The sequence below is a fragment of the Balaenoptera borealis genome (assembly GCF_965194805.1).
Source record: "Balaenoptera borealis genome assembly, chromosome: 8".
Lineage (NCBI taxonomy): Eukaryota > Metazoa > Chordata > Mammalia > Artiodactyla > Balaenopteridae > Balaenoptera > Balaenoptera borealis.
In genome coordinates this window covers 68,943,961-68,971,469 of record NC_138865.1, presented here as the reverse complement: position 1 = coordinate 68,971,469, position 27,509 = coordinate 68,943,961, and the positions used below count along the sequence as shown (strand labels likewise).

The following is a 27,509-nucleotide window of genomic DNA, read 5'->3' as shown; positions in this document are numbered from 1 at the left end:
TGGCCTGGGCTGAATAATGGATGAGCAAAGACAGCTCAAAGGATTTTCCTATAAATTGGGTAAGGAGATAGTAAGCAAAGAGATCAAGAGGTATGCTTAGATCTTTGATCTTAGAGAAGGTATTTATACCTTATTTTCTGATCTAGACTTTATTTATATTATATCTTTGAATCATGTGGCAATCTGTCTTATTCATTTACATTGTTTACATATAGTAAAAAAGAATGTCAATTAAATCATTAGAATGATTAATTGGCAGTATAGACTACATAAGGCCATTTTAATACTGGTGAGTCAGTACTGCTTGTATTAGCATATGAGGAGGTCGCTAAATCTTCACACTGTGTCACTGGCTCATGGCCACAGGGTTTGTTCCCTAGAGTTGCAAGGGAAGCAGAGATCACGCATCAGGATTAGCCACATGGTGTTAATGAGAATCGCTGTTTATCATTATCCTGGTTATCCTGTTAAAGAGGTCCTGGAGCATATGAGGTAGTTGCCAAATGTGTTAAATATACCAAAAGGCATGTCTATTTCAGAAGTTTTGAGCCCTGAGTTAAAAAATTTTATCGTATTTAATCTATTTGCCAACTGGGTGTTTTGCAACCAGGCATCTATAAAAGAACTAAGGAAAGAGGCACTGAGGGGAAGTCAAATCTAAGAAAACTCCAGATTGTTTTTGGTCAATGATGAGGCCCTGCCTGTAATTTAAAAGCTAAAATGAATCTTGCTTAATCTCACACACATATAATTGGCATCATTTAGGCACAATCACCATTAAGAAACATACAAACACATATAGATCAGCATACAGCAAGGGATTTTAAAGAGGGAAAGAAGAATATTTTAACCAACTTTCTGAATAAAAGTCACATGTATTTTATTTATATTATAATACTTATAAAGGTCCTTGAGGTATTTTAATATATTTTTAAATTTATACCTTTACCATCATATTTATTAAACTAGGAAAAGCATCTAATATTTATTTTTACTTTTTTAAATTTAAATAAGCACATACACATAGCTTAAAAGTGAACATGTCTTCTTGACTGCTTTGGGCAGTAATATGTAACATTGCCTAACCTGGCATAATCCAGCAAAATCTGGATTCAATCAAAACCCAGTTCAATACAACAAAGTGAGCCAGGGCTGAATCATTTGTGCATGTGCATCTCTCCCTCATTATATTAACCAGCCCTTGTGTATATTAACTTTAGCATTTTAGTTTTACGACATGTTGAAAATACATTTTGACACTATCCAGAAATTAAGAAGAAGAGAACTTTTTTCCTACACCTTTAGTGATTAGGAGCATGGGTACGAAAATCAGACTGAATATTCAAAACAGGTCTCCACTGTCTGCTAGCTATGCAACCCTTTAATCTCTCTGTGTCTTAGCTTTCTTCCTGAACCTCAGATTCTCATCTGTAAACAGGATAACATAGCACCTATCTCAAAGAGTTGTTGTATGTGTTAAATGCTTTATCATACATAAGGGACTTAGGACTGTGTTTGGCACATAGTAAGTGCCCCCAAAATGTTAGCTACCATTTTCATCATCATTGTTATTATCCTTCATTTTGTTCTTGGGCACTTGGAAAAAGAGTCTACAAAACACATATTTAACTTTTTCCTCTGAGTTCCTAGCCCTTAGCCTTATCAGAAGCATCAATCTTTCTTATTTTCCAGTCAATAAGGATTTTTTTAAATTGAAGTATAGCTAATTTACAATATTGTGTTAGTTTCAGGTATACAACAAAGTGATCTGGTTATACATATATTTATATATGTATATATCTATAAACTTTTTTTCAATTCTTTTCCATACAGTTTATTACAAGATATTGGATCAAGTTCCCTGTGCTATACAGTAAAACCTTGTTGCTTATCTATTTTATATATGGTAGTGTGCATCTGTTAATCCCATACCCCCCAATTTATCCCTCCCCTGCTTTCCCTTTGGTAGCCATAAGTTTGTTTTCTATGTCTGTGAGTCTGTTTCTGTTTTGTAAATAAATTCATTTGTACTATTTTTTTTAGATTCCACATATAAGTGATATCATATAATATCTGTCTTTCTCTGTCTGACTTAACTTCACTTGGTATGATAATTTCTAGGTGCATCCCTGTTGCTGCAAATGGCATTATTTCATTCTCTTTTATGGCTGAGTAATATTAAGGATTTTTTAAAGTTCAGTGATTCTCAAGATTTTCTTTTACATAGACACCTTTATAGCATATTGAAATATTCCATGTACTTTCACATGATATAATCGACAGTTTTAGAACCTTTGACTAAGAAAATATATATGAACAGAGGGATTTAAGGACCCCCTGAAATAACCACACAGGCCCTCTGGGGCCCAAGACTCATTGGTTAGGAACCGTTGCTTTGATGATTAATACATTTAGATTAAAATAAAATTCAGATCTTTTTAGAAAGCCCTGTGGGGTCATAGCTCTTTTAGCCTCTCTTACCTCACCCATGACCGCTATGGGTGTCTCTCCTGTTGCCTGAGCAACACGATGTTCTACTAAGTAGAACATATACTCGTCGTAGAGCAGACGGATCAGGTGGAAGGAGCCAAAGCTAGCAGCACTGCGGAGGGTTAAGTCCCGAATAACCATTGAGCTGTTCCAAGAGAAAAGACACATATGCAGCCATTGTTAGTGAGCAGGATTAGAGTTCAATCTAATTTTCCTCTTAAAAGAAGTTAGAGGTCTAAAAGATTGGTACAGCACACAACCTGCCATGGAATAATTTCACTACTGAAAGCAGCTGGCTCAACTCTTTCAAACAGAGTGGTAAAGAGGTCATCTTCACTGAAACTGGACTAGATCCTTATTAGAGCTAGACAAGTATTAACTGGGAAAAACCATTTTACTGTCATAGGCAAGTCTTTTGATTCTATTAAATTCACAAAGGGGTCAGAATTGAATAAAAAAGATTTTTGGAAGGCTGACAACTCATCACCATAAGAAAAAGCAACTCAAAGTGAAGGTCTTGTTGATGATGCGTAAACACTATGTCACTATCTCTCAGTGATAACGACCTCTGGGGTATGCTGTGAGAAAAATATGTATTTGACCAAGTTTACAAAATATACTAAGCAGGGACTTCCCTTGTGGGGCAGTGGTAAGGAACCCGCCTGCCAATGCAGGGGACATGGGTTCGGTCCCTGGTCCAGGAAGATCCCACATGCCTCGGAACAACCAAGCCCGTGCGCCACAACTACTGAGCCTGCGCTCTAGAGCCCGTGAGCCACAACTACTGAAGCCTGCGCGCCTGGAGCCTGTGCTCCGCAATGAGAAGCCATCGCCATGAGAAGTCTGCGCACCGCAACGAAGAGTAGCCCCCGCTCGCCGCAAGTAGAGAAAGCCCGCAGCAACGAAGACCCAACGCAGCCAAAAATAAATAAATTTATTAAAAAAAAAAAAAAATATATATATATATATATATACTAAGCAATGTTCCCAGATGTGGCAACGTAGAATGTAGGAGGTTATGTACAGGGATCCGTGCAAGTTCTGTTGGAAGGCAAATTTATTAAGTGATTCTAGTTCCTTACTGATTTCCATTAAATTAAATTAAGGTGATTTTTCCATTAGAAATAGCATAATAAAATCAATTAAGAAATGCATAACTTTGAAAAATATGAATGTTTAATTTATAAAATACCAAAATCTGAACCATATTATTAATAAAATACTAACAATACACTCTATTATACTCAAAATGGAAGTGAGTCAAAATAAAATTTTGGCCTCATTGAAGACATGTCAATTATTAAGCTTGTCCATGCACTTCAAATCTCTTTAATATTTCTAACTTAGAGTCAGGGTAGGATGTGTGTGTGTGTGTGTGTGTGTGTGTGTGTGTGTGTGTGTGTTTCTCCTCACTTTCACTTAGCGTCCTTTTCTAGAGATTTCTGTCTTACGCAAACTAAAACAGGCATTATATTCTCTGATAGGAGGAGATAGAATCTCACAAATGTATGGGCTGATATTCCTAGGCCTTATTTTGCAATGAAGAATTGTAAAACGCCAGACAGATGGAAAAACAGAAGACTGTACATTTCTGTTTCATTTTCAACCTTATTTATATAGAGGCTAGTAATGTATCAAATTCTACACATTCAACTTGGCAAGTGACAGATCATCCTTGTACATCTAAAACTCTAAAGCCCTGGATTCTGATCCTGGTTCTTCATTAATTCACTATCAATCTCAAAAAAAATCATTTCCATGAGAGTGTTTTTCCTTTTGGGTGAAAGTGAAAGCAGTACTTTTGGTCTTACCTAATTTGCGTGATTATTTCAAGGATAAAATGCGTTAAAGGTTGCGAAATAAACTTATGAATGAATAGAACAAGACTCAAATATAAGTGATTATGCTCCTAATACACAGAACAGGAGGAGCTGAGCTTCTGACTCTCATTTGGCTACGGCAGCAAGAACAGGTGTTACTATATGATGATGGCAGATGTCTCTCATTCTGTGGATCTATTTACTAAAAAGAAAAAAAGCATGGGTTTGGAGTTAGATCCATGTTAACCACTATGTGATCTTGATTGTGAGTATGTCATTCAATATTTAAAGGTTCAAGATTAGCCTGAGAGTCAAATGAGATAATGTATGTGAGATCTTAAGCAAAACTACCTATTACTACACTATTCCATATGTTGGCGTTAATAATATACTCATTATCATAAAAAGCAGTACTGGTGAATGATTCCTTAGAGTCAAATACTTTAATGAATACCTTAAGTTTGGAACTCTATAAGAGAATCACTAAAAATAAATTAACACTTTCATTTATATGTCAAAGATATAATGACAAAATTCTGTTATAATTTGATGCATGCTTTTCCCATAATTCAGTAACACATCACCTATTCATAAAAATAATTATTATAAATTTAATAGCTATTGAAATTAAACTTTATTTTCCTATGGAACAAATTTTAACAGGCAGAGAATCCTCTACTTTAAAAGCAAAAGCAAAAACAACATAAAAATAACAATAAAAAGTTGCCTAACATTTTTACATACATCCAAATTTGATCATGTGAAGTAAATAATTTTGAAAAATTAAGTAATATGGGGTGGAATATTCACTCCTAAGTACACATCTCTTGCTGAAGAAAGACAGCAGCTATTTAAAATACAGCCTGGAGAAGACTAATGGCTAACAAGTATATAAAAATATGACTAATCTTATTCAAAATTAAAAGAAATGTAAACTAAAGGTAAGATACCATATATCATCTATTATACTATAAGACATTAAAAGATCAGTGTTGGAGAAGGTATGGGGAAAGAACTCTCATTTGCTGTTTCTACAAGCATAAATTCACAAAACATTTATGAAGGGAAATTTGGCAACACATGTTGAAATTACAAATGCACAAATGCCTTCACCTAGCAGTGTTTTCTTGTTGTTGTTTTTACAAAATACCTTTTATTTGCAGGCTTTGGAGAGCAACCAACCCAAGACCATGATCCTTGATGGAAAGCTCAGAAAATAAGCCCTCATACAAGCAGGCTATCTCTCTCTCTGACGGTGTTTTTTTTTTTTTTTTCTGTTTTTTAACATCTTTATTGGAGTGTAATTGCTTTACAATGTTGTATTAGTTTCTGCTGTATAACAAAATGAATCAGCTGTATGTATACATATATCCCCATATCCCCTCCCTCTTGCGTCTCCCTCCCACCCTCCCTATCCCACCCCTCTAGGTGGTCACAAAGCACCGAGCTGATCTCCCTGTGCTTCCCAGTAGCTATCTATTTTACAGTTGGTTGTGTATACATGTCAATGCTACTCTCTCACTTTGTCCCAGTTTACCCTTCCCCCCCGCCCATGTCCTCAAGTCCATTCTCTACGTCTGCGTCTTTATTCCTGTCCTGCCCCTAGGTCCATGAGAACCATTTTTTTTTTTAATATTCCATATATGTGTGTTAGCATACGTTATTTGTTTTTCTCTTTCTGACTTAGTTCACTGTGTATGACAGACTCTAAGTCCATCCACCTCACTACAAATAATTCAATTTCGTTCCTTTTTATGGCTGAGCATCGTTGCTTTACAAAGCTGTGTTAGCCTCCACTGCACAACAAAATGAATGGGCCATACACGTACAGATATCCCCTCCCTTTTAGACTTCCCTCCCATTTAGGTTACCACAGTGCACTAGGTGAGTTCCCTGTGCTATACAGTATCTTCCCATCAGTTATCCATTTTATACATAGCATCAATAATGTGTATGTGTCAATCCCAGTCTCCCAATTCCTCCCACCCCACCCCTTTCCCCCTTGGTATCCATACATTTGTTCTCTATGTCTGTTTCTCTATTTCTGCTTTGCAATTAAGATCATATATATCATTTTTCTGGATTCCAGATATATGCGTTATTATACAATATTTGCTTTTCTCTTTCTCACTTACTTCACTCTGTATGAACAATCTCTAGGACACTCTCTAGGTCCATTCACATCTCAACAAATGATCCAATTTCATTCCTTTTTATGGCTGAGTAATATTCCATTGTATATATATGTACCACATCTTCTTTATCCATTCCTCTGTCGATGGACACTTAGGTTGCTTCCATGTCCTGGCTATTGTAAATAGTGCTACTATGAACATTGGGGTGCATGTGTTTTTCTGAATTATGGTTTTCTCAGGGTATATGCCCAGTAGTGGGATTGCTGGGTCATACGGTAGTTCTATTTTCAGTTTTTTTAAGGAACCTCCATACTGTTCTCCATAGTGGCTGTATCAATTTACATTCCCACCAACAGTGTATGAGGCTTCCCTTTTCTCCACACCCTCTCCAGCATTTATTGTTTGCAGATTTTTTGATGATGGCCATTCTGACCAGTGTGATCACCTATCAGTTCTAATTCTAGAAATTTACACAAATGAGCAAAGATAGTTTTAATTGCAGCAATATTTATACTAGTGAGAAAATAGGGGGCAACACTAAATATCCATTTGTAGGATACTAAGTAAAAAAAATGGTTCATTCATATATGTAAATTTATACAATAGTTCAAAGAAATGAGGGAGAGTACACATATAGGCAGTAACTTGGAAAGATGTCAATGATATAATGTTAAGTGCAAGAACTAAAAAGTATAACATGAGCCCATTTAACATAGAAACCATCTATATAATTCTTAAAAAAATTCTATCCCTAAATAAATGGGAATGTTTAATACTTTATTAGCATCGAGATAGCACACTTCATTAAGATAGTATTAGTCACCTTAAAAAGTGCAAATTTATTTCAATTTATCTGAAGATAAATGTGCAACTTTATACAAAGATAATCGTTACAGTATTTTTTATAATTGTATCACAAGACCAAAAACAACCTAAATGCTCAAGAATAAGAGACAAATGGGATGTTTAAATAATGTATGAGACATACACAAAATGGAATATTGTGAGGACATTAAAAATTATGTTTCTTAAGATATGCTTAAGGTATAATGTTAAATGAAAAATGTTAAGGGAAAAATACAGATAATAAACTCTGATAAACAATTGGATCTCAACTTTATATAACACTGAAAGAAAACATTTTACCAGTAGTTATTTCTGGGTAGTAAAATTATGGATGATTTAAGTTTATTCTTTTTATAGTATTTGTATTTCCCAGATTTTCTAAAGTGAGTATATACTAATTTCATAATCCAAAAAATGTTTATTTTAAAAAGAAGATATTCATTGTAACATAGAAGAATCCTGGGCCGGTTGAATGTCAATAAATCTTTGCAGGGATAAATATCACAGATATAGAATGAATTATATATATATTTCAAAATTCAACTTTTAGGGCTTTATATTTCCCTTAAAATAATGTAAATGACTAAGAAGAATATTCATACTGAGTAGCTTTCTGGTATTATTAAACAAAATGCAAAGTCAATTTTTTTATTCCAAGAGAATTCACATTCATTCATTCAATAGATATTTATTGTGTTCCTACTCTGTGCCAGGGTCTTGTTCTAGAGCAAGTCAGACAAAAATTTGGTTTCAACAGAGCTCACATTCTAGTAGGACAGACAGTTGATAAAAACAGAGTAGATATAAAATATAAAGTTAGGTAGTGATAAACCCTATGAAAAACAATAAATCAGGTTAAGAGATTGGAGAGTGATGGGTGCCGGCACTTGAAGTTAGGGTGTCAGGAAAACTCTTTTTGAGGAGGTGATATCTTGAGCAGAACCAAGACTGAAGTGAAGGAGTGAGCCATGTGAACATGTGAGCTTTCCTGGCAGAAAGGAGAGCAAATACAGAGACTGAGGCAGAACTATGTTTGTTTTATTCCAAGGACAGCCCAGAGGCTAGTGTGGCTGGAGGACGTGAGCAAAGAGAATACACAGTGGGACCTGGAGGTCACTAGCAGCTGGACCATGTAGGATCTTATAGGCCATGCTAAGGCTTTTGGATTCTACTTGACAGCTGGGCAATCACCTTATTTCAGCATAAAGTACACACGTAATACTAAATTCTGTTGGAAAATGAAAAAAAAAAGGGTGCTGACCTTCAGTTAAAATATCTAGTTATTTTTAAAAATACTGATAAGCATGCTATGAAATTATTGTCATATGTTTAGAAAAGAATCAGTTGAATTATATTATTAATGCTATGTCTGCTTCATGCTCTCTGTGCTGGGCTTCTGCCCTACAAGCCAAGTATCAAATGACACAATTAACAGTTTAATTGGAAACCTATTGTCTGATTCAGACTTCTGTAAGATATGTTGCAAAATTGACTCCACTGAATTTCATGTTGCTAAGTTACCATGAATTCAACTCCTTTTAAAATCAGAGTTATAAATGTTAATTATTTTATAATGGATGAGAAATACCTTTGTGTATTTGTCTTTATAACTCATGGTGTGGAAATTGAAACATATCCCCAAACACATGATACTCAATCCACCTCTTTATGTATTTGGGGATACATCACACCCTTCCAAAGAAGAAAGATGAGAACATCACACCTGTGACCACCCCCTCCCCGCTACCGTGAACTCTCTTCTCAAACAGTGCTTATAGCTGATTCTGAAAGAGTATTACTTTTTGGAAGATTTATATATTGTTCAATTGTAGGCAAACTAGGTTCTCTGTGCCCCCTTTCAAGTCACTGTATCAAAGCTATAAATTTCATTCTTTAAAAATGGGATACTTGGTTGACCCTCAGGGTGACCCTAAGGAATTCTGTGTTCCGTTATCCACAAAACACACAAGCTGAGAAATGGCCCACTTAACTTCTACATTTCTGCCCAAGAAAGGTGGTGATATTTTTTCCACCTCCCAGGGAGCCAGCAGTAGCCATTCAAAGCCAGGTTAGGCAAGGAGAGACCCCCGTTTGGAGCAGAGGGTGTTTGCAGCAACATGTCAACTGCTGCTATCATGATTCTCTGCCAGTCCATTTCTTTATTTGTATGCATATAAATATATACACAGAATTTTAGAAATTATGAGATTAATCAACTTCAGAAAATGAAGGATTAATATATGTGACTGCCAAATTCTTATTACAAAGCCAAAAACATTTAAAAAAAAATACTCTGTAATTCTGCTTCTGTGTGTGAATGCAGTTTTCATTACTCAATATGTTTTTATGCCTCGGTAAAAAACAGGTCAGATTTTAGAGGCTCTTAAGTTTCTAAGCTATTGACTTCGCCTACCAGCAGGAGGTATGCATCTGTCTGAATATGCCTTTCCTTCTGTGGCACTGAAGTATACGCCTTCAACACTGCTTGAAATGAAAATAATAACCATAATAGTGTCTAACAATAACAAGCCAACTATCCCCAACTCAGGGAGGACAGAGGGCAGGCAAGTGATGATCTACTGGGTTTGTGTATCTGCAGAGAACAAGAAATACAAGTAAGTAATTTTCTGTCAAGAAACCTGTAACAAATCTCTGTGGAGACAAAGGCTCCAGGAGTGTATTTCTAAAATGATATCAACTAAACATAGAAAAAAAAGTCCTCAGGAAGGAGTAAGGGTAAGTCTGATGTAATGACATAAGAAAGCAGTAAGAAGAAAAAAAAAAATCCTTGCTTTTTTCTGATATAGAGGATGCACTCTGCTTTTGGTCATATAGGTTTTGGAACAACAGCTAGTATAACTTCTGTTTCATCATTCATGAAGCACATATACCATCTATATGATTTTCTGAGGAAAAAAAAATGGACGAAATCAACTTGCAAGCAAATGGGAAAATATCTGAAATCTTCTTAAGAAATGTTCCCAAATTAAAGTTTTGAACCCTACTATTACTACTACTATTTCTACATCTACTTTGAGAATTATGTGATAATGTTTTCCAAATCTTCCCCATATATCAAAGGAAAACTCATATCATCAACACATTGCTCACTGACACCCAGCTCTAAACCTAGGACTGGCTTTAATGAAGCATATCAGTGGGTCACAGAGTTAGACAGCACCTTAATAAGGTGCTTTTCAAATCATGTGGACTAAAAGCACTAAATATATGAGAGACAGAACTGTGGAATTAGTCCATCCCCAAAACAAAAACAAAGCAACAACACAAAACTGGTAGACTTTCTTTCACTGCATTTAACCCTGGGCTAGACACTAGAAAACGATTTTCAGGATGTAAGGATAATTTAACTCCTAATTAAACATATACAGCGAATCTACACCTCTACTTCAGTTTAAGAAATAAGAATTGGACCAAATCAGTTGAGAAAGAAAGAAGTCACAATAAAAACCAAGCAACTACCATCATAATTAAAAGATCTCTGGTTCCATCTTTATCAAGGTGGTCAAAACAAGATGGAAATCCTGTAATTTGGGCTTACTGGGTTCAGAATTTCTGCTAGTCTCTAAACTCAGCTACTTCTTTGTATACCTTCTCTCCTCACAACTGCTTTGGACTCACCACTGAGGTCCAGATGATGACCATAGGGTACCCATAGCCACAGTCAGTGGTATGTCCTGTAGTCACTACTTTGATATGCGCATGGTTGCACAGGAACTAAATTAGGGACTGCCTAAACCTCAAAGTAGACATGGCTTTCCGGCCCAAGCCAGTGAGGCCCCCATTATCTAAAGAAGCAAAGAAATGAACTCCCATCACAAGAATAAATTCTGGGGTCAAAAATATAACTTACCTAACTTAGCTTAAGAAATGGAACTCTGTCAATTCCAACCTATGTCATATATATAGTATATATGCCAACTTACACAGGTTCTGTTTTTAACCCCTGGAGTAGACCTATGGTCAGTGGTTCACCCCGACATTTGATATCATATATCAAGTAATCTTTCTCTCCTGGGGTTCCTTCTATGTCTAGAAAAACATACATTTATATATATCTATATATATCCTTTTAGTCAAAAAGTGATTCATTTTGTATTACTAGATTATTCGATATTAAACTGGCTATGCATTAGAATCACCAGGAGTAAGCTTTTTGAAAAAAAAATTTCTGATTACCCCTACTCCCATCACTACTTTCTAACCACCACGATTTTGATTCAGTAGTTTTTGGGAGATACCTAGGAGTTTTGTTTTGTTTTTCTTTCCACTAATTCTGAGGTGCAGCTAGGTTTGAAAACAATTGTAATTGATCAAATTAAGAACTTAACTAGGTGGTTCTGCGTGTGCATCTGAACTGCCTGGACGATACTTTAAAAAGCACAGATTGCTGGGCCTCCCCTCCGCAGTGTCTGATTCAGGTAGATTTTGGGGAGGGGTCTGAAAATATGCATTTCTTTATTTTATTTTATTTTATATGTTTTTGTTTTTTTTTTTAATTTTTTATTTATTATTTTTATTTTTGGCTGTGTTGGGTCTTCGTTTCTGTGCGAGGGCTTTCTCCAATTGCGGCAAGTGGGGGCCACTCTTCATCGTGGTGCGCAGGCCTCTCACTATCGCGGCCTCTCTTGTTGCGGAGCACAGGCTCCAGACGCTCAGGCTCAGTAGTTGTGGCTCACGGGCCCGGCTGCTCCGCGGCATGTGGGATCTTCCCAGACCAGGGCTCGAACCCGTGTCCCCTGCATTGGCAGGCAGACTCTCAACCACTGCGCCACCAGGGAAGCCCCAAATATGCATTTCTAATGTGTTTCCAAGCAATAGTGATGCTACTGGTCTAGGGGACCACAGTTTGAGAATCCCTGAACTAGAGAAGAAGAAGAGTGGTGGTAAGGCCTCAAGAAAGAAGACTGAATAATACACGTTTGCCAGAAGGAGGACTGTAGTCCTTTTCTGACGGTTGCTAAACATATTATCTAGACTGGAATCTCAGATGTTCCCATCTGAGAACTTCTAGGGCTTTGAATAAGAGCCTTTCTTTTCCTAGCAGAAATTTTATTTCCATAAGCTTCCTGGTACAATTCCATGACGTTGTAATCATGAGTTGGGTTGAAGATAATCACAACAGGGAGTTTCTGCAAACTAAAGTCTTCCCTTCTTTCCTTTTTTCTGAGAAGCATATACATACGTAATTGCAGAATAGGAAAAGTTGAGACGATACCTGTAGAAAGACCATTTTAGCAGAAACTGCCTGGCAGCTTTAGGAAAACTGGGTCTTCCTTCGTAGGGTTTCAGTGCTTGCATCATCACATTGTCAAGCCATGCAGCCCACTGCTCCAGGGTGCTCTGCTGCTGAAGAGTCATCTTGAAGTCTGTTTCTAGTCTCTGAACCATGTTGTCATCACACTGACATACCCAGGAAGCCTGCTCCTGGGACAGTACACAGAAAGCAAAGAAAAAGTTCAACTCAGCATCTTTTCATTGAGTGTCAGCACACAGACCATATGCATAAATGGCAAATTATATTGAAAGCGTAAAACAATTAAATGAATTAAGAAAATGAAGGACTACTTGTCGGTTATTAAGGAAACTAACATCGCCTTTGTGCATGAAAAAGTGATGTGACAAAAAAGTATGACTTGGTTTTTCTACATTAACTAGTCTGTATGAAAGACTAAAATACATGATTACTTAAGAAAAATAGGAGCCTGAACCTACAGTATGCGGCGTCTTTCTTTAGTTTTTACTCCCTCTCTTTTTTCTCCCAATCAGATAAAACTTGAAAGCCAATTCATTTGAAAAGATTTAGGGTAAGTCAGATGGATAAATAGATTCAATTGGCCAAAAGTGGTCCCTCAGGATTAAAACAAAAACAAACACTGAATGATACAAGGTAGAAGTATATGCTATATGAGTTTTATGGATAAGAAACTGAAGTCTCAAGGGCTATAGAGGCAAGGCTATGAATGCCAATTAATTCACAGAACCGAAAACAACAACAACAACAAAAACACTTTTGAGAAAATGTAGGAAGGCTACCTGCCAAGAAATTTGATCACTATAGTTTTCCTTCTGGTTCTGACAGGAAAGTTTCATGTTTGGTAATAGCAATGAAAACAGGAACTTTTAAAGTTAATTTTCAATGGTTGCCATAAGTTTTACAATGTTTCTAGTGCTATGTTGTATTTTAACATTAAAAAAATACTATACTCCTAAGGTCAGAATACAATTATTTGGTAATATAATATTTGAGTAAGGACGTGGATGGTAACATAGGGCCTGAATTAGCTAAACTGACTTCAAGCAATTCATTCAATCTGCGTGGGCCTCATTTTCCCCAAGCATAACATTAGAGAAATGAAACGTGACAAGAATTTTTAAACTGGGTTCACTGCGTCCAGATAATATTTTCACAATAGATTTCTGTGGAGGGGTGTCTGTGAAGGTCCTAATTCTATATCTAAAACATTGTGAATATGTATGTAGTTTTCTGAAAAGTGTCTATAGCTTTCAATCTGTCTGTTCTCAGAGGACAAATTTATTCAAATCAACCATTTCAACTAAATAAACCCCTAATCTCCACCCTCTGGTTCCAGCACCTCTCCTGACCCTACAGACTTTACCTTATTTAAGAGACATTTCAACTGGGAGGTACTTCGAATATAAAATGCCCAAACTCAATTCATTTTATTTCTTCAGGGAAACCTAAGGTTTCTTCTACAGTCCCAGCTGATGATACCATCTACTATCCTTCTTTCTCTTATCTAATTAGTAATAGTCTTTCCGATTTTACCTCCTAAATATCACTTTTAAGTATTTTAAGTACACTACAATGATTATTAAAAATTGAAAATACAAATAAACAAAAAGGAACAAAATATTAAGAATATCTAAAATGCCAACATTAAGAGATAACTACAACACACTAACTTTCAAACTGTTCACATGCAGTATAGACGTATGCATGTATGCTTGTGTACATATGTTATTTTAAAAGAGGCTCATATTATACATTTTACTTGATATTTTGCTTAGTTTCACTTCACTATATATGATAAATGACTTTCCATATAGGCAAATGAGGAGCTATATTTATTGTTCAGTGATTGAATTTGCTTCAATGCATAAATATTCCATTATTTACAAAACCAATTCCATATAGTTACACATTTATGGTCATTCCAATTTTTTACTATTAGGAAAAATGCTGGAATTAGCAATCTAGTAACTACATCTTTGCTTACTTTTGTACTTATTTCTACATAATAGATTTTTCAAAATACACTGTTAAATGACTCCCAGAACTTTCATATCAATTTAGGAGTCCAGAAGAGCACCCAGGGAAGAATTTATGTCTCAAGAAAGGATAGGGGAGGTTGTTTTCGTTTTTTCATTAATGGCTAAGCATTTTTTTATTGTGGTAAAAAACATATAACATAAAACTTATCATCTTAACCTTTTTTTTTTTTTAAGTTTAATTTTTATTTATTTATTTATCTATGGCTGTGTTGGGTCTTGTGCGAGGGCTTTCTCTAGTTGCGGCAAGTGGGGGCCACTCTTCATCGCGGTGCGCGGGCCTCTCACTATCGCGGCCTCTGTTGTTGCGGAGCACAGGCTCCAGACGCGCAGGCTCAGTAATTGTGGCTCACGGGCCCAGTTGCTCCGCGGCATGTGGGATCTTCCCAGACCGGGGCTCGAACCCGTGTCCCCTGCATTAGCAGGCAGATTCTCAACCACTGCGCCACCAGGGAAGCCCCATCTTAACCATTTTTAAGTGTATAGTATAGGAGTGTTTACTATATGCTCATTATTGTGCAATAGATCTCTTTCTCATCCTGCAAAACTGAAACTCTATACCCATTGTGGAAGATATTTCTGTGCATTGGTAAGAGGCAGGAGGAACTTACTGGTATCCTTGGAAGAATTTAATTTCATTTCTTAACATAAATTCAAACTCACTGCTTCCTAGGAAGTTAGTTCTTGCCAAGAGATAATGATAATCTAAAACTAAACTTAGAGAAGTAAAGCCACAGGACATTATTCTGACTTTTCAAACTACTTTATATTATATTTCATTTTACTACTCTTCAGATTGAAAATATACTAACAATAGAGTACACTGTAAATACTCCTGTGAAGTATATTCCTGTGAAGGAATCTGGATATTTCAATTCTATAGAGGAAAAAGGTAAGGATGAAAATTAAAGATATTATTAAGTTAGAAATAAATTATCTCCAAGATGATAAGGAGTCAGTAGCTTCAAAATTAGAATGTCTTTTAAATACAGAAACACAAGTATATGCAAAAGTTAGGTTATCAGGTCAACCAACCCAAGTATATTTAGCCCATACTGTATTTGGAAAACTATCCATTTACACAAAACAATTAGAAAGCAATACTATTGTAACGCTATCAGTTAATTAAAACAGAAAACCAATTATACGGCAATAGGAAAATTATCCTGAATGCATGAGGAAAAGATTTAATTAGAGAAGAATGAAGTGATGAAAGAGATTTATGGATATCCTGAAAGAAACATAAGCTCTTAGAGCATTAAAAATATTGACACTTACATGTGATTTCATTGTTTTAAATTAAAGTTCCCTATTACAAGAGCATCACCCTATATGTGTCAGTCTTAACTGAGGTTAATCTCGTAGGGGCAGGGACTTCCAAATGAACAGGAGAGGGTGATGAAGGTGGAATGGGAGGCAGAAGACAGAAAACCAGGCAAAATGTGGAACAGAAAAGGAAAGAAGGGAGTTAAAGATAAAATATGCTAACCTGAGAAAGAGATTACATGTGAAAATGAACAGAGTTGTGAGAGGTAAAATGTAGGGGGAAATGGAGGGCACACCACTGTGCTCATGGTCCTCTAATGAAAGGAAGGAGGTCTTGGAGGACAGATACTTAAGCACACAGGTTTCAGCACTCATAACTGTCACGTGGACCCAGAAAAACTTGGTAGCTGAGAATAAAGGAAGGGAAAAGGTAACCTCAAAGTCGGTGAGTGGGGGATGAGTAGTAGTATAGGTGTATAACTGACCATTTATATGCAATAATGTTGCCAAAGCTGGCGTCTATAACCAGGAAGAACTCATTTCTATACATACTTCATAGGGTTCAGACACACAACTATACGAATGAAAATAATGTTAACAGAAAATTTTAAATCTTTCTCAGATATTATTAGGAATCATTCTTAAATATATTTTCTGTTATTAAACTTAAACTACTTTTTGAAACTAGAAGTTGCCTTACCATTTCAACTTTTCTTAAACTACTTTTAAACATATCTTTTCTGAATGAAGATTTGAAAAAAACATAACAGTATACATTTTAAGGCAATAATGTATGAACTCTTAATATTCCCATTAAAATCAGTTAATGTAAATTCTACTGAAATATGTAAAGTTAATGGATTTGTAAACGTGAGACAGTTTGTTCTTGTGGAGGTTACGTATTTGCATGTGTGTGCGTATGTGTGCTTGTATATATAAAAATATTTATGTAGATCTAAGAAAAACTATACACATTAGAAGTTTAAACCCAATTCATGAAAGTCAGAATGAACTTAACTAATTAACGACACCCTAAAATAAATCACACCCAAATGTTACTTTTTGATATATTTTAAACGATAAAACTAGTCCAGAATTGTAGATTAAACTTTGTAGGAAATGGAGTAATAATTAGTTTATCTGTAAGCAACAATATTGTTTTTTAAAACAGTTTTACTGAGATATAATTCACAGAGCGAACAATTCATTCATTTAAAGTATATAATTCAATGGCTTCTTTCAGTATATTCACAGAGTAGTGCCTCTATCATCACAATCAATTTTAGAATGTATTCATTTCTCCAAGAAGAAACCCCATACTACTCCTTATCTGTCACCTCCCAATCCCCCCAGTCTACAGGACCTTGGCAACTACTAATTTACTTTTTGTCTCTATAGATGTACTTATTCTGCACATTTCATATAAATGGAATCATGCAATGTACGGTCCTTTGTATCTGGTTTCTTTCACTTAGTATAATGTTCATCTCTGTTGTAGAATGTATCAGAACTTCATCTCTTTTTATTGCCCGATAATATTCCATTGTGTGGAATATCACATTTTGTTCACATAGTCATCAGTTAATGGACATTTGGGTTGTTTCCACTTTTATGTGGCTAATATGAATAATGCTGCTGGAACACGCATGAACAAGTTTTTAGGTCGACATGTTTTAATTTTTCTTGGTATGTACCTAGCAGTGAAACTGCCATATCATATGGTAACTCTATGTTTAACATTTTGAGGAACTGTCATACTGTTTCCAAAGTGGCTGCAGCATTTTGCATTCCCATCACTAGTGTATAAGGGTTCCAATTTCTGCACATCCTCACCAACACTTGTTATTATTTGTCTTTTTGATAATACCCATTTTATTTTATTTTTTGATAATACCCGTTTTAGTGTGTGTGAAGTCGTATCTCGGGTTTTTTTTTAGATTTAATTAATTAATTAATTAGTTAATTTACTGGCTGCCTTGGGTCTTTGTTGCTGTGCATGGGCTTTCTCTAGTTGCAGTGAGTGGGGGCTACTCTTCGTTGCGGTGCACGGGCTTCTCATTGCGATGGCTTCTCTTGTTGAGGCGCAGAGGCTCTAGGTGCACAGACTTCAGTAGTTGTGGCACACAGGCTTCAGTAGTTGTGGCTCGTGGGCTCTACAGCACAGGCTCAGTAGTTGTGGCGCACGGGCTTAGCTGCTGTGCGGCATGTGGGATCTTCCCGGACCAGGGCTTGAACCTGTGCCCCCTGTATTGGCAGGCGGATTCTTAACCACTGCGCCACCAGGGAAGCCCCTCAGTGTGGTTTTAATCTGTATTTCCTTGGTGGCTAATGAATGAGTTTTCCGGTACTTTATTGGACATCTGTATATCTTCTTTGGAGAAATGTCTATTTAGATCTATGCCCATTTTTTAAACGAGGTTGTCTTTTCATTGTTGGGTTATAATAGTTCTTTTTATATAGTCTAGATATAAATTTTTATCAGATATATGATTTGCAAACATTTTTTCAATACTATAAGCTGTCGTTTCATTTTCTTGATGGTCTCTTTTGAAGCACAGAAGTTTAAAATTTTGATTATGTTCAATATTTATGTCTCTTTTATTGCTTTTGCTTTGAGTGAGCCATGGACTGTTTTTTTTCATTGGTAGCAATTAGCTTCATTATTTTAGTATGTGAAATAAAATATTTGTTGGGATTCCATAATAATATTCCTAAAGTAGCTATTTTTTATGTGTACTTTGACGTACAAGTGAGTAGTTTTATCATTAGGTTAAAAAATTATTCTTTCATTTGGATGATCAAAAGAGTCAGATACGTTGCACCTAATTCTTTTAAAATAACAAATATTTACCAGGTACCTATAGTAAACTCTGAAATAGAGTTGTTCTTGCTTCTTTCAAGGTGGGGCACTTTTAAAAACAAATTTCTCGTGTGCGTGTCATGGTGCTATGGGCTTTACGTATTACTAAATATGTAAACAATAATCTAAGATATGTGTTATAAAATGGAGAAAGTAAAGCCCAGAAGAGTTAAGTAACTTGCCCAAGACCCCACAGCTAGTAGATGAAAGAGTTTCATCTCCTGCCTACCAAACTTCAATGACTGTGGTCATCATTACTCTATTAATCATTCAGCAAACCCTGGTGACATATGTTGCTGTCTAGCACTATAAATATTAGCAGACTTTAACTGCAAAACAGAGGAGGAGTAAAGCCATAGCTGAGTAAAACTCTCCTCTTTCAGGATATTGTGAACCTAGATGTGCCTGTGAATTGATGTAACTTTGAAAAGAAATATGATGATCCTAATTAAGAAGAAAAAAATTGGATACCTTTCATTAAAAGACACGTTTTGAAAGAAAACAGAGTACCTGGACATTGGCAAAGTCGACACGGTTGAGGTCATTGAGCATCTGGTTGATCTGAGAAGTGTTCTGAAGCACTGCACGAGCTGCCTGGGCCAGGTGATTGAGCGACGTGTATCTTCGCAGAGTCTGGGCAAAGGCACTTACAGCTGCAACCTGTAAAGAAATCCAATTAAATTGGGATTTCTTTTTTCCCCTCCAGTAAAAGAAACCACCGCAATCTTCAAATCTTTATTCCCTTGCCAAATTTTAAATGCTTCCCTCTGATACTTATTTCAAATTCATTTGGTGAGAGAGCTTACTTGTAAATTATAGCATTTAAACCTCTAAACCAAGTATTACTTTCCTTTTGAGTAGGCTGAGGTCAAGGCTAAAACAAACTCCCACATTCTTCGACATCTGAGTGCACCATTAATTAAACCAGTCTTGCAAGTAGCTACTAATCCATAGCAAGAAATGATTTAGTCGAGACAAGTAGGAAAAATGTTGATTTTCATTTCTTATTCTCTGTACGACAGTCAACTACAAATTAAGCAAATAAAAATTTTTTCCTTTTACTTGGAAAACCACACTATCCAGTCCCACTTTTTAAACTGGATTAAAAAACATGCTTTTCAGAGCACTGTCATTAAGATGCACTCTTTTTACCTTTATTTTATAGAGGTGAAATAGGAGTGGGTAATTCTGAGGTGAAATAAGAGCACTCAAAGACTTTATTAGCAAATACATAGCTAATAAACTTATCGGATACAAGCAACAAGAAGAACTCTTCAGAATTTGAATTTCTGTAAAAGGGCTATCCAGAAAAATCTCCATTTGTCCTTCAAAATGTACTTTCCAGCCTTCTCCATTCTGTTCTGTGACCAGGAAGACTAAACTGAATAGATTACATTAACTGCCTCTCTTGCCCTTTGGCTTCCAGTTGGGTTTGGCCAGTGAAAGTCACTGGTAGGAGACTGAAGGATGGAAGAAAGTAGTCAAAGTATTCATTCCCTCACAACTTCTGCTCTCTCCTTCCTAAGGCCACAGTTCTGGAGGAAGGAGAAGATCTGATGCCATAATCACTTCTTTCCCCTTCAGACCTAGGGATGGGCAGGCTTCCCACTATTGCTAGTCCTGGGGTGCTTTACCATTCCTCCTTGGTTTTCTTAACTCTTTTCACACGTTTAGAAACAGACCCTTCTTAAACTCTATTCAATTATTCTCCCCTTTGGATATACCATTTTTTTCCTGCTGAAACCCTGAACAAACTGGGTTATATTGAAAGATAGCAAAGATAACGACAAAGAAAAAGTCTAGGTAAATATCTAAATCTCATGATCTCATGAAAATTTGTTACTTGCATAGCAGATCTAATGAGGACTTTAACATATTTACAGGAATGACATTAAATCACTATGGGTATATAACAAGCAATTGATTGAACAGTCAGTTGGCTGAGCGGTAGAAGGTGTTCCACAGGCCAAAGGATGCTCTGTCTTGATAGTGAGATGTTTCAGGACCATGTGGAACTTGGGGGACGTTTACATACCCGCAAAGAGAGTATTTCACATTTTCTCATCTCTGTGGTTTATACTAATCAAGGACATATCACGTTCCAGGCACTGTGTTAAATGCCTAACATACATTAGCTTGCTCAATTCTCATAAACATTCTATTAGACACATGTTGTGACTTAGGGAGGTTAACTATCTTGCTCAAGGTTACACAGAAACTACAGTACAGTGGTGGGATATGAATCCAGGCATTTTGATAATAACTTTCAGTCACAACCTCATTATGCTGTTTCCACTGTCACGCTAGATCATCTTTGTTGATTAAATGCTCAGCTGAAAAAAGGCTGCATGTCCGTGAGAGAGGAATAGCAGAAGGCACCTTCCACCAAGGTAAACCACCCAAATCAACTCTGGAGATCAATGAGATGGCCCATATTGCAGATGGATTTCTACCACATCCACTTTGATGACACTGGGGCAGGAGGTGCTTTTAGCTGTTTGAAAGTATTGTTATAACTATGACTGACTTTGCAAGTTGGAAAGCATTCCTCTGACCATCATAATCAAATAGCACCTCCTTTATTTGCCTACCTGAACGTGGCACTCTAGAATAGCACTACCATGGAGAGCTTTCTGCAATGATGGAAATGCTCTACATATGTGTTACCCAGTATGGTAGCCACTAGCCACATGGGTTAAGGTGCACTTGAAATGTACCTAGTGTGACTGAGGAAGTAAATTTTAATGCAATTTAATTAAATTTACAATTTAAATAGCCACATGTGGTTAGCCCTACTGTATTGACAGCACAGCTCTAAAGCAACAATCTACGGTGGGCATATCCACGAAATGTGTCCTTCTATATGTTTTAGAGATAGAATGTGTTATTGCAAACCTTAAGCTGAAGCAGACTTGTGCTATCACAGACTTGTCAGCTACAAGAGCTTCAATCACACTCTCAAACTGAAACCCAAGGCATATTGCTGGCGTCTGACAGTAGATACAGACCCTGACAAAAGGCCACAAATGTGATTTTTGTTATCAAAGTTTAGACAGAATCAGTCCCATCTGTCATGTATGTTCACAGATTAACCTAAAGTAACATGGTTAGTAGGGGACAAAGTGGAGAGTAGAATTCATATCTCTAGCTAAATAATCCACATTCCTGAAATACACTCATCAACTATGAGATAACTGTTCTCTTTAAGAAATGATTACTTGGGCTTCCCTGGTGGCACAGTGGTGAAGAATCCGCCTGCCAGTGCAGGGGACACGGGTTCGAGCCCTGGTGCGGGAAGATCCCACATGCCGCGGAGCAACTAAGGCCATGCACCACAACTACTGAGCCTGTGCTCTAGAGCCCGCCAACCACAACTACTGAGCCTGCATGCCACAACTACTGAAGCCCGTGAGCCTAGAGCCCGTGCTCCGCAACAAGAGAAGCCACGGCAATGAGAAGCCCGCGCACTGCAACGAAGACCCAACGCAGCCAAAAATAAATTTAAAAAAAAATTTATTAAAAAAAAAATTACTTGATTCACAAAAGCATTCTCCAGTGTTAAAAAAACAAAACATCCTGAAAAGCAAATGGTTATTAATTTACATTTCGGAACACAATGAGTATATTAGGGGACCTAAAAATCTAAAACTCAAATGGAAACCATTTGAACATTCTAGGCTGTTCTTTTCAATATTTGAAATTAAGCAATCTTAAATATACATTTTAGAAAAGGGATGATAAATACACCACACCTAAAATGTTTCCTTAGTCTCTCTGAAAGGAGTATTATCAAACAACATATCTTGTGCAAGTTCTTTACCACGTGGTTATAAAATACAAATACAAAAATCAATTTAAAAAGATTTAATTTATTATAATATTAATATTCTACATAACATCATTTGATAGGACAGATTTAAAATTCATAGTTCAGAATGATTTCCTAAACACAAAAGAAAAAGCAAGGACATAAAAGTGTACCTTGGTTTGTATCATTCTCTGTGGAATATTGTTCATGGCATTGGAAAGCCAACCTTCAAGGCTTTTTGCAAAATTTCGAATGGCTTGGGTCAAGGCACCTAAATGTTAAAGAATACAAGCAGAACGAAAAAGATACCAAAGAACATTAATCTTTATGCTAGAATAAGGGAAAACATGCAAGCACAACATGTGAAATAGCACAGACCTTATATTATCCTCATTGACAAGACTTTATTTAACATTATTCCTAACTTTGAAAGAATCCAAATATTATATCATGGGCTTGTCTTTTAAAGCTATTTTGTTCCCAGATACTTATGATACTTTGTTGGGAAATGAAAACATTCAAACATTTTTGCTTATAGCAACATATACCAGTTGTGAATATACTTATGGAATTTTTTATCTTAGACAAAACACTCTTTTCAAAAACAGCTTTGTGCTCAAAGGCTAAGTATTTTCTTTAGAAATTCTTTATCTTGACTTTTTTCAAGCTCTTAACCTATTTTCATTTCTTTAGTTAAAAAGAAAATAATGCAAAGCTTTCTCTTTTTCTCTATGCACCTCTTTACATTAGAACATGTCAATTAGAGTAGTTATCTCACTCGTGTTGAAAAGTAAGGTAAAATTAAAATTGCCTGCCTTGATAATTCTGGATAACTATTCTCCATTTTACTGGCAGGTAGCGATAAAAGAACACTGTGATAATAAAATTGCTGTCACAGAGACCAATATTCTTAAGATATTCCTAAAACAGTCCATTCCATATTCTTTACATCTCTGTTAAAACCTGAATAGGGATAGGTCCCATGAGATTAGTTTTTATGGTGGTCATAAAATGATTAGAAGCATTTTCTGTTAACAGGGGTGATTATGACTATTTTATAAGAACAGATTTGCTTACTGAGATGGCTGTATAATAGGAAACAGAATTCTTCTCTTGTTCAGCAAGTAATTCAGTCAGTAGCATTTTATTTCACCTGTGCCCAAGGCTCCACAGTGTAGGGAGCAGTTTTAGACATTTAATAAGTTAGTGTTTGAAGCACCCACAACAGAAAATAAATCCCTGTGGGTTCCCTATAATGTGGGTAAGTCTTACAATTGGTAGTCCACAATAAGAGACAGAGAAGTTACATTTTTGTCCAAGGCTCCCAAGAATGTTAATGATGGGATTGAATTCCTTGGTTTTTCTTTCTGTGCTCAAATGAGTCTGACATGCTTCTTTATTACTTTTGTAAAAGCAGGGTTAGAAATAATTAACTTACTCAAATTAATTGCAAAAGATATAAATTTTACTATTCCAATAATAAAAACAACCAATTTTTAAAAATTATTTCTTTAAGTGGTCAAATGACAGAAGAGAGACTGAGATGGCTACATTTTGATTAGGAAAAACACTCAAGAAGTGCAGACTTTTAACCATGAGAATCATCTATTGGAAACACTGAGTTGGAAATTTCTTGAGAACTAATTTTTTGAAATTTCCAAAGCTTCTCACTTCAGCCAAAAAGAAAAAAGAAAGAAAAATATTTTTCTGTTGTATTATGTACTGGAACCATGGAGGGCAGGCATGAATGGAAATGAAAAAGAGTGGAAAAAAAAATTAAAGACCCTCTTTGAAACTCAGTAAAATTTTGTACAAGATTCAATTTGGCTATCTGTATTATGTAGTTTTCTATAATTAATATATAATAATTACTTAATCTGAAAAAAACAAGAACTGGGAAAAGTTACTTTAAAAAAATTTAATATGGGTCTTGTTTTATTTAGACACATTTAATGCTAGGGAGATTGTAAAATAAAAAAATATGTTTTGTATCTCAAATGATTGTAAGTTTTTCCTTTTTTGTACTAAATGACATTTTGGGTCACCTTTCATTATAATCATAAATTGTACATTTGAGTGTTACCAGTTGAGTTCTTACACAATTTTTTACACTTCACTTTTTTTTCCCCATTTTCAGATAAATGTATTTTAGAGTATAGTAGCTTCAAGCTGACTTTAAATTAGTGTGATATGCAGACTTTTTTGGCTAAAAAAAGGAATCCCATCTGGACAGTAAATGGTAGAGTGAAGTACTAGTAGCCAGGAAAATTAAATTTTCAAAAATAAAATTAAGTTCGTTCTCTCTATAGGGATTCATGTCAGATCAAATTGTGCAGATTGACAACTTTTTCTCATGAATGGATGGTTAGAAATTTAAAACTACTTTAAAGCTAACTTGTCTCAACCTGCCTATGATTAATATTAAAATGCATACAATCAGAAGATAGTGATCTACACTGTATTTTAAGCTTTATTTTTGTTAAGTCTTGTTATAGAACAGGAATTAAAATTCCAAATTTACTTGGTAGGGTGGCACCTTAATGCATCTTGTAATTTCAGAGAAACTGTAAAACTATACTCATGAGATAATTCCTGAATTTGAGTTGTCTGAATGCAGAGACAAACTACTTGACAAAATAAAATGGTTTTCAAATCAAAATTTGCCAAAAACAAAGGTCATGTGTATTGTGTGCTTAAAAATTCTGGGGTTTAAAGCCAACTACACTTGATACATGATTTAACTTAGGGAACTGCTGAGTTTACAAGTTAAAGTCTTGTGATGTTATAACATAGAAGCAAGAGATTTTAGAATTGTTTAATGAATACTGATGTTGTTGACTGGCCTCAAAAAAGAAAGCATTCACTGACACCTTTCCTTATATCTCATGAGAGAAATTTATGTTGGTGGCAAGATGTCATAGGCTAATGAGCTACCCTATGCAACTTCTCTTAAACATCTCTAGAGATTATCACTCAGAGCACAGGAAGCAAGACAAAAACAGGAAAATCAGATTCTGGAACATAAATCAGTAGAGAATTTACACGTTGAAATTTTCCATGACAACATCACTTTTAATCAATCTTTAGTCAGGAAACTTGGTGCAGATAGGGTAGAAAATATTAGTAATTTATAAAAATGTGAGACCATGGCAGCTGGATTTTTTAAAAACTAATTTCTATACAAATTTATGTATGTTTATGTGTGTGTTCATTGATATTATATGTAAATGTATGTCTAAGCATATATTTTAAGGTGGTAGGGAACATATGAAATAACTCATATCTTCCACTGTTATCATATTTTAAAAAAGAAAGTATAAACATACAAATGTTAGTATCTTCACCATTTCTTGCTAAATCCCTATTTAAATATTTTCTGGAACAATTTAACACAAATTAACTGTGAAGAGTGTACTTCGAGTACAAGGCTGCTAATTTTACAAGCTAAAAGATTGCTTTTACCTTATTAATGTCACTGTAGAGTAGCAATTCTGTTCCATATCTTTAAAAGTCAAGGTTACTAGTAGGTGCTCATAAAGATGTACACCTAAAATCATTTCAACTGCCTCTAACACAAGTATCCATGATGGCTTTTATATTGACACTTGCAAAAAATAGCTTTGTTTGCAACAGGGTAGTTTAAAAAACACTATCACTTAAAAAAGTAATCTAATTTATCTATGTAATTCCTATTTGCTTCATGGCAGGAATACAGTGCTAGTGCAGTTACATTGATTTTTCTCTCAAAATGCCAGTTAAGCATTACTGTTAATGGAAACTGCATTTGTAGTTCTTAACATGATGTCGGTGACAAAGTAAATGCTTTCATAAAGAAATTCAACTTCAGTAGAAACCAAGATAAATTCATTTCAAATCAAAAGCAAACATGAAAGAGGCTGGTCTAGCAATTACAGATTTCAAAAATTCTGGGCTTTATGAAGGAAACCTTTTCCTTGGGTAGAATGATTTTCACATGGTTGACTGGCCTGGGAGTGTTCTTGCAATTAGTCATTGGGGCTGTCACATCTATAGGTTGTCTTTTTTGTCAAAAAGAAAATGAAAGATTGAAAAACAGAATTTTTCCCTTTTTACTACAGTTTTGCTCTAGGCTGCTTTCATGCAATACTCTGTGTTGCATGTTTTCTATTTGGCAAATTTAATGAGATTAGAATCACTCTAGTTTGCAACGTCACTACCCAAAACTTCCTGGGTGGAATGTATGAGAACAAAAGCATCCGTACTTGTCTGCATTTAACTTACTAGGAATAGGTCTAAGGACGTCGGGGATGAGAATCTCCACCAAAGCCTGGTACATCCCATGGTCACAGTTACACATCCATTTCAGGATAGACTCATGTTTGCACAGAGTTATCAGCTTTGCTTTCGGAAGTCGACTTTCTATTTCACTCAGATTGCTGGTGTGAATAAATGTAGCAAATGAATAGATGGCAAATGAGGATAAAAAAGAAAATGGACTTTAAAAATAGTTTTAGTTTATCAAATATTACTGAGGTTAGAACTATACCACCATTGCCCTGGTGCCACACGGCTGGATATATATAACACTCCCCCAGAGCTGCCTATGCACGTTAATACTTTCTGACGGTATGAAAGGCAGATATGATACTAATTCCATGAGGATGAAATAGTTCTACTGCAGTCCCCCAAATCAATATAAATGGGAGCTATAATACACACGCTGAAACCTCAAAAGAGTAGTTTGTGGTTTATTTCAATCTATTCAATTAATGTTATCAGGTAAGGTTCACAACTGGTATACATATCTCTAATTTGTTAGCTGTGACATCTACTCAGCCATGAAAATGAATTGGAAAAGCATATTGATTCTGACCTTGATTCAGTAATGGTAGTGCCGTCAGTTGGAGTAGAGGGAGAATAGCGCCAGAATGTTTGCCACAATTTTTCTATCAGGCTAAATTGAAGATTCACAACAACGTCCAATATTGCCTAAA

General features: G+C 35.7%; 1 protein-coding gene across 19 annotated transcripts in view; it reads right to left on the bottom strand.

The window, feature by feature from the left end:
- The window catches only part of RFX3 (regulatory factor X3), a 303,201-nt gene that overhangs the window by 28,015 nt on the left and 247,677 nt on the right, over positions 1 to 27,509 (bottom strand). For 16 of the 19 annotated variants that reach the window (XM_082404391.1, XM_082404387.1, XM_082404393.1 and 13 more), the window contains 6 exons: positions 27,389 to 27,504; positions 26,797 to 26,951; positions 22,710 to 22,807; positions 19,239 to 19,388; positions 12,528 to 12,736; positions 2,482 to 2,635 (listed from right to left, as the gene is read on the bottom strand). In XM_082404391.1, the coding sequence (XP_082260517.1) occupies positions 2,482 to 2,635; positions 12,528 to 12,736; positions 19,239 to 19,388; positions 22,710 to 22,807; positions 26,797 to 26,951; positions 27,389 to 27,504 (882 nt within the window). Of the gene's footprint in view, positions 1 to 2,481; positions 2,636 to 3,438; positions 12,174 to 12,527; positions 12,737 to 19,238; positions 19,389 to 22,709; positions 22,808 to 26,796; positions 26,952 to 27,388; positions 27,505 to 27,509 lie in introns of those variants that run through there. The other 3 variants (XM_082404384.1, XM_082404383.1, XM_082404385.1) reach the window with 3 other exon arrangements.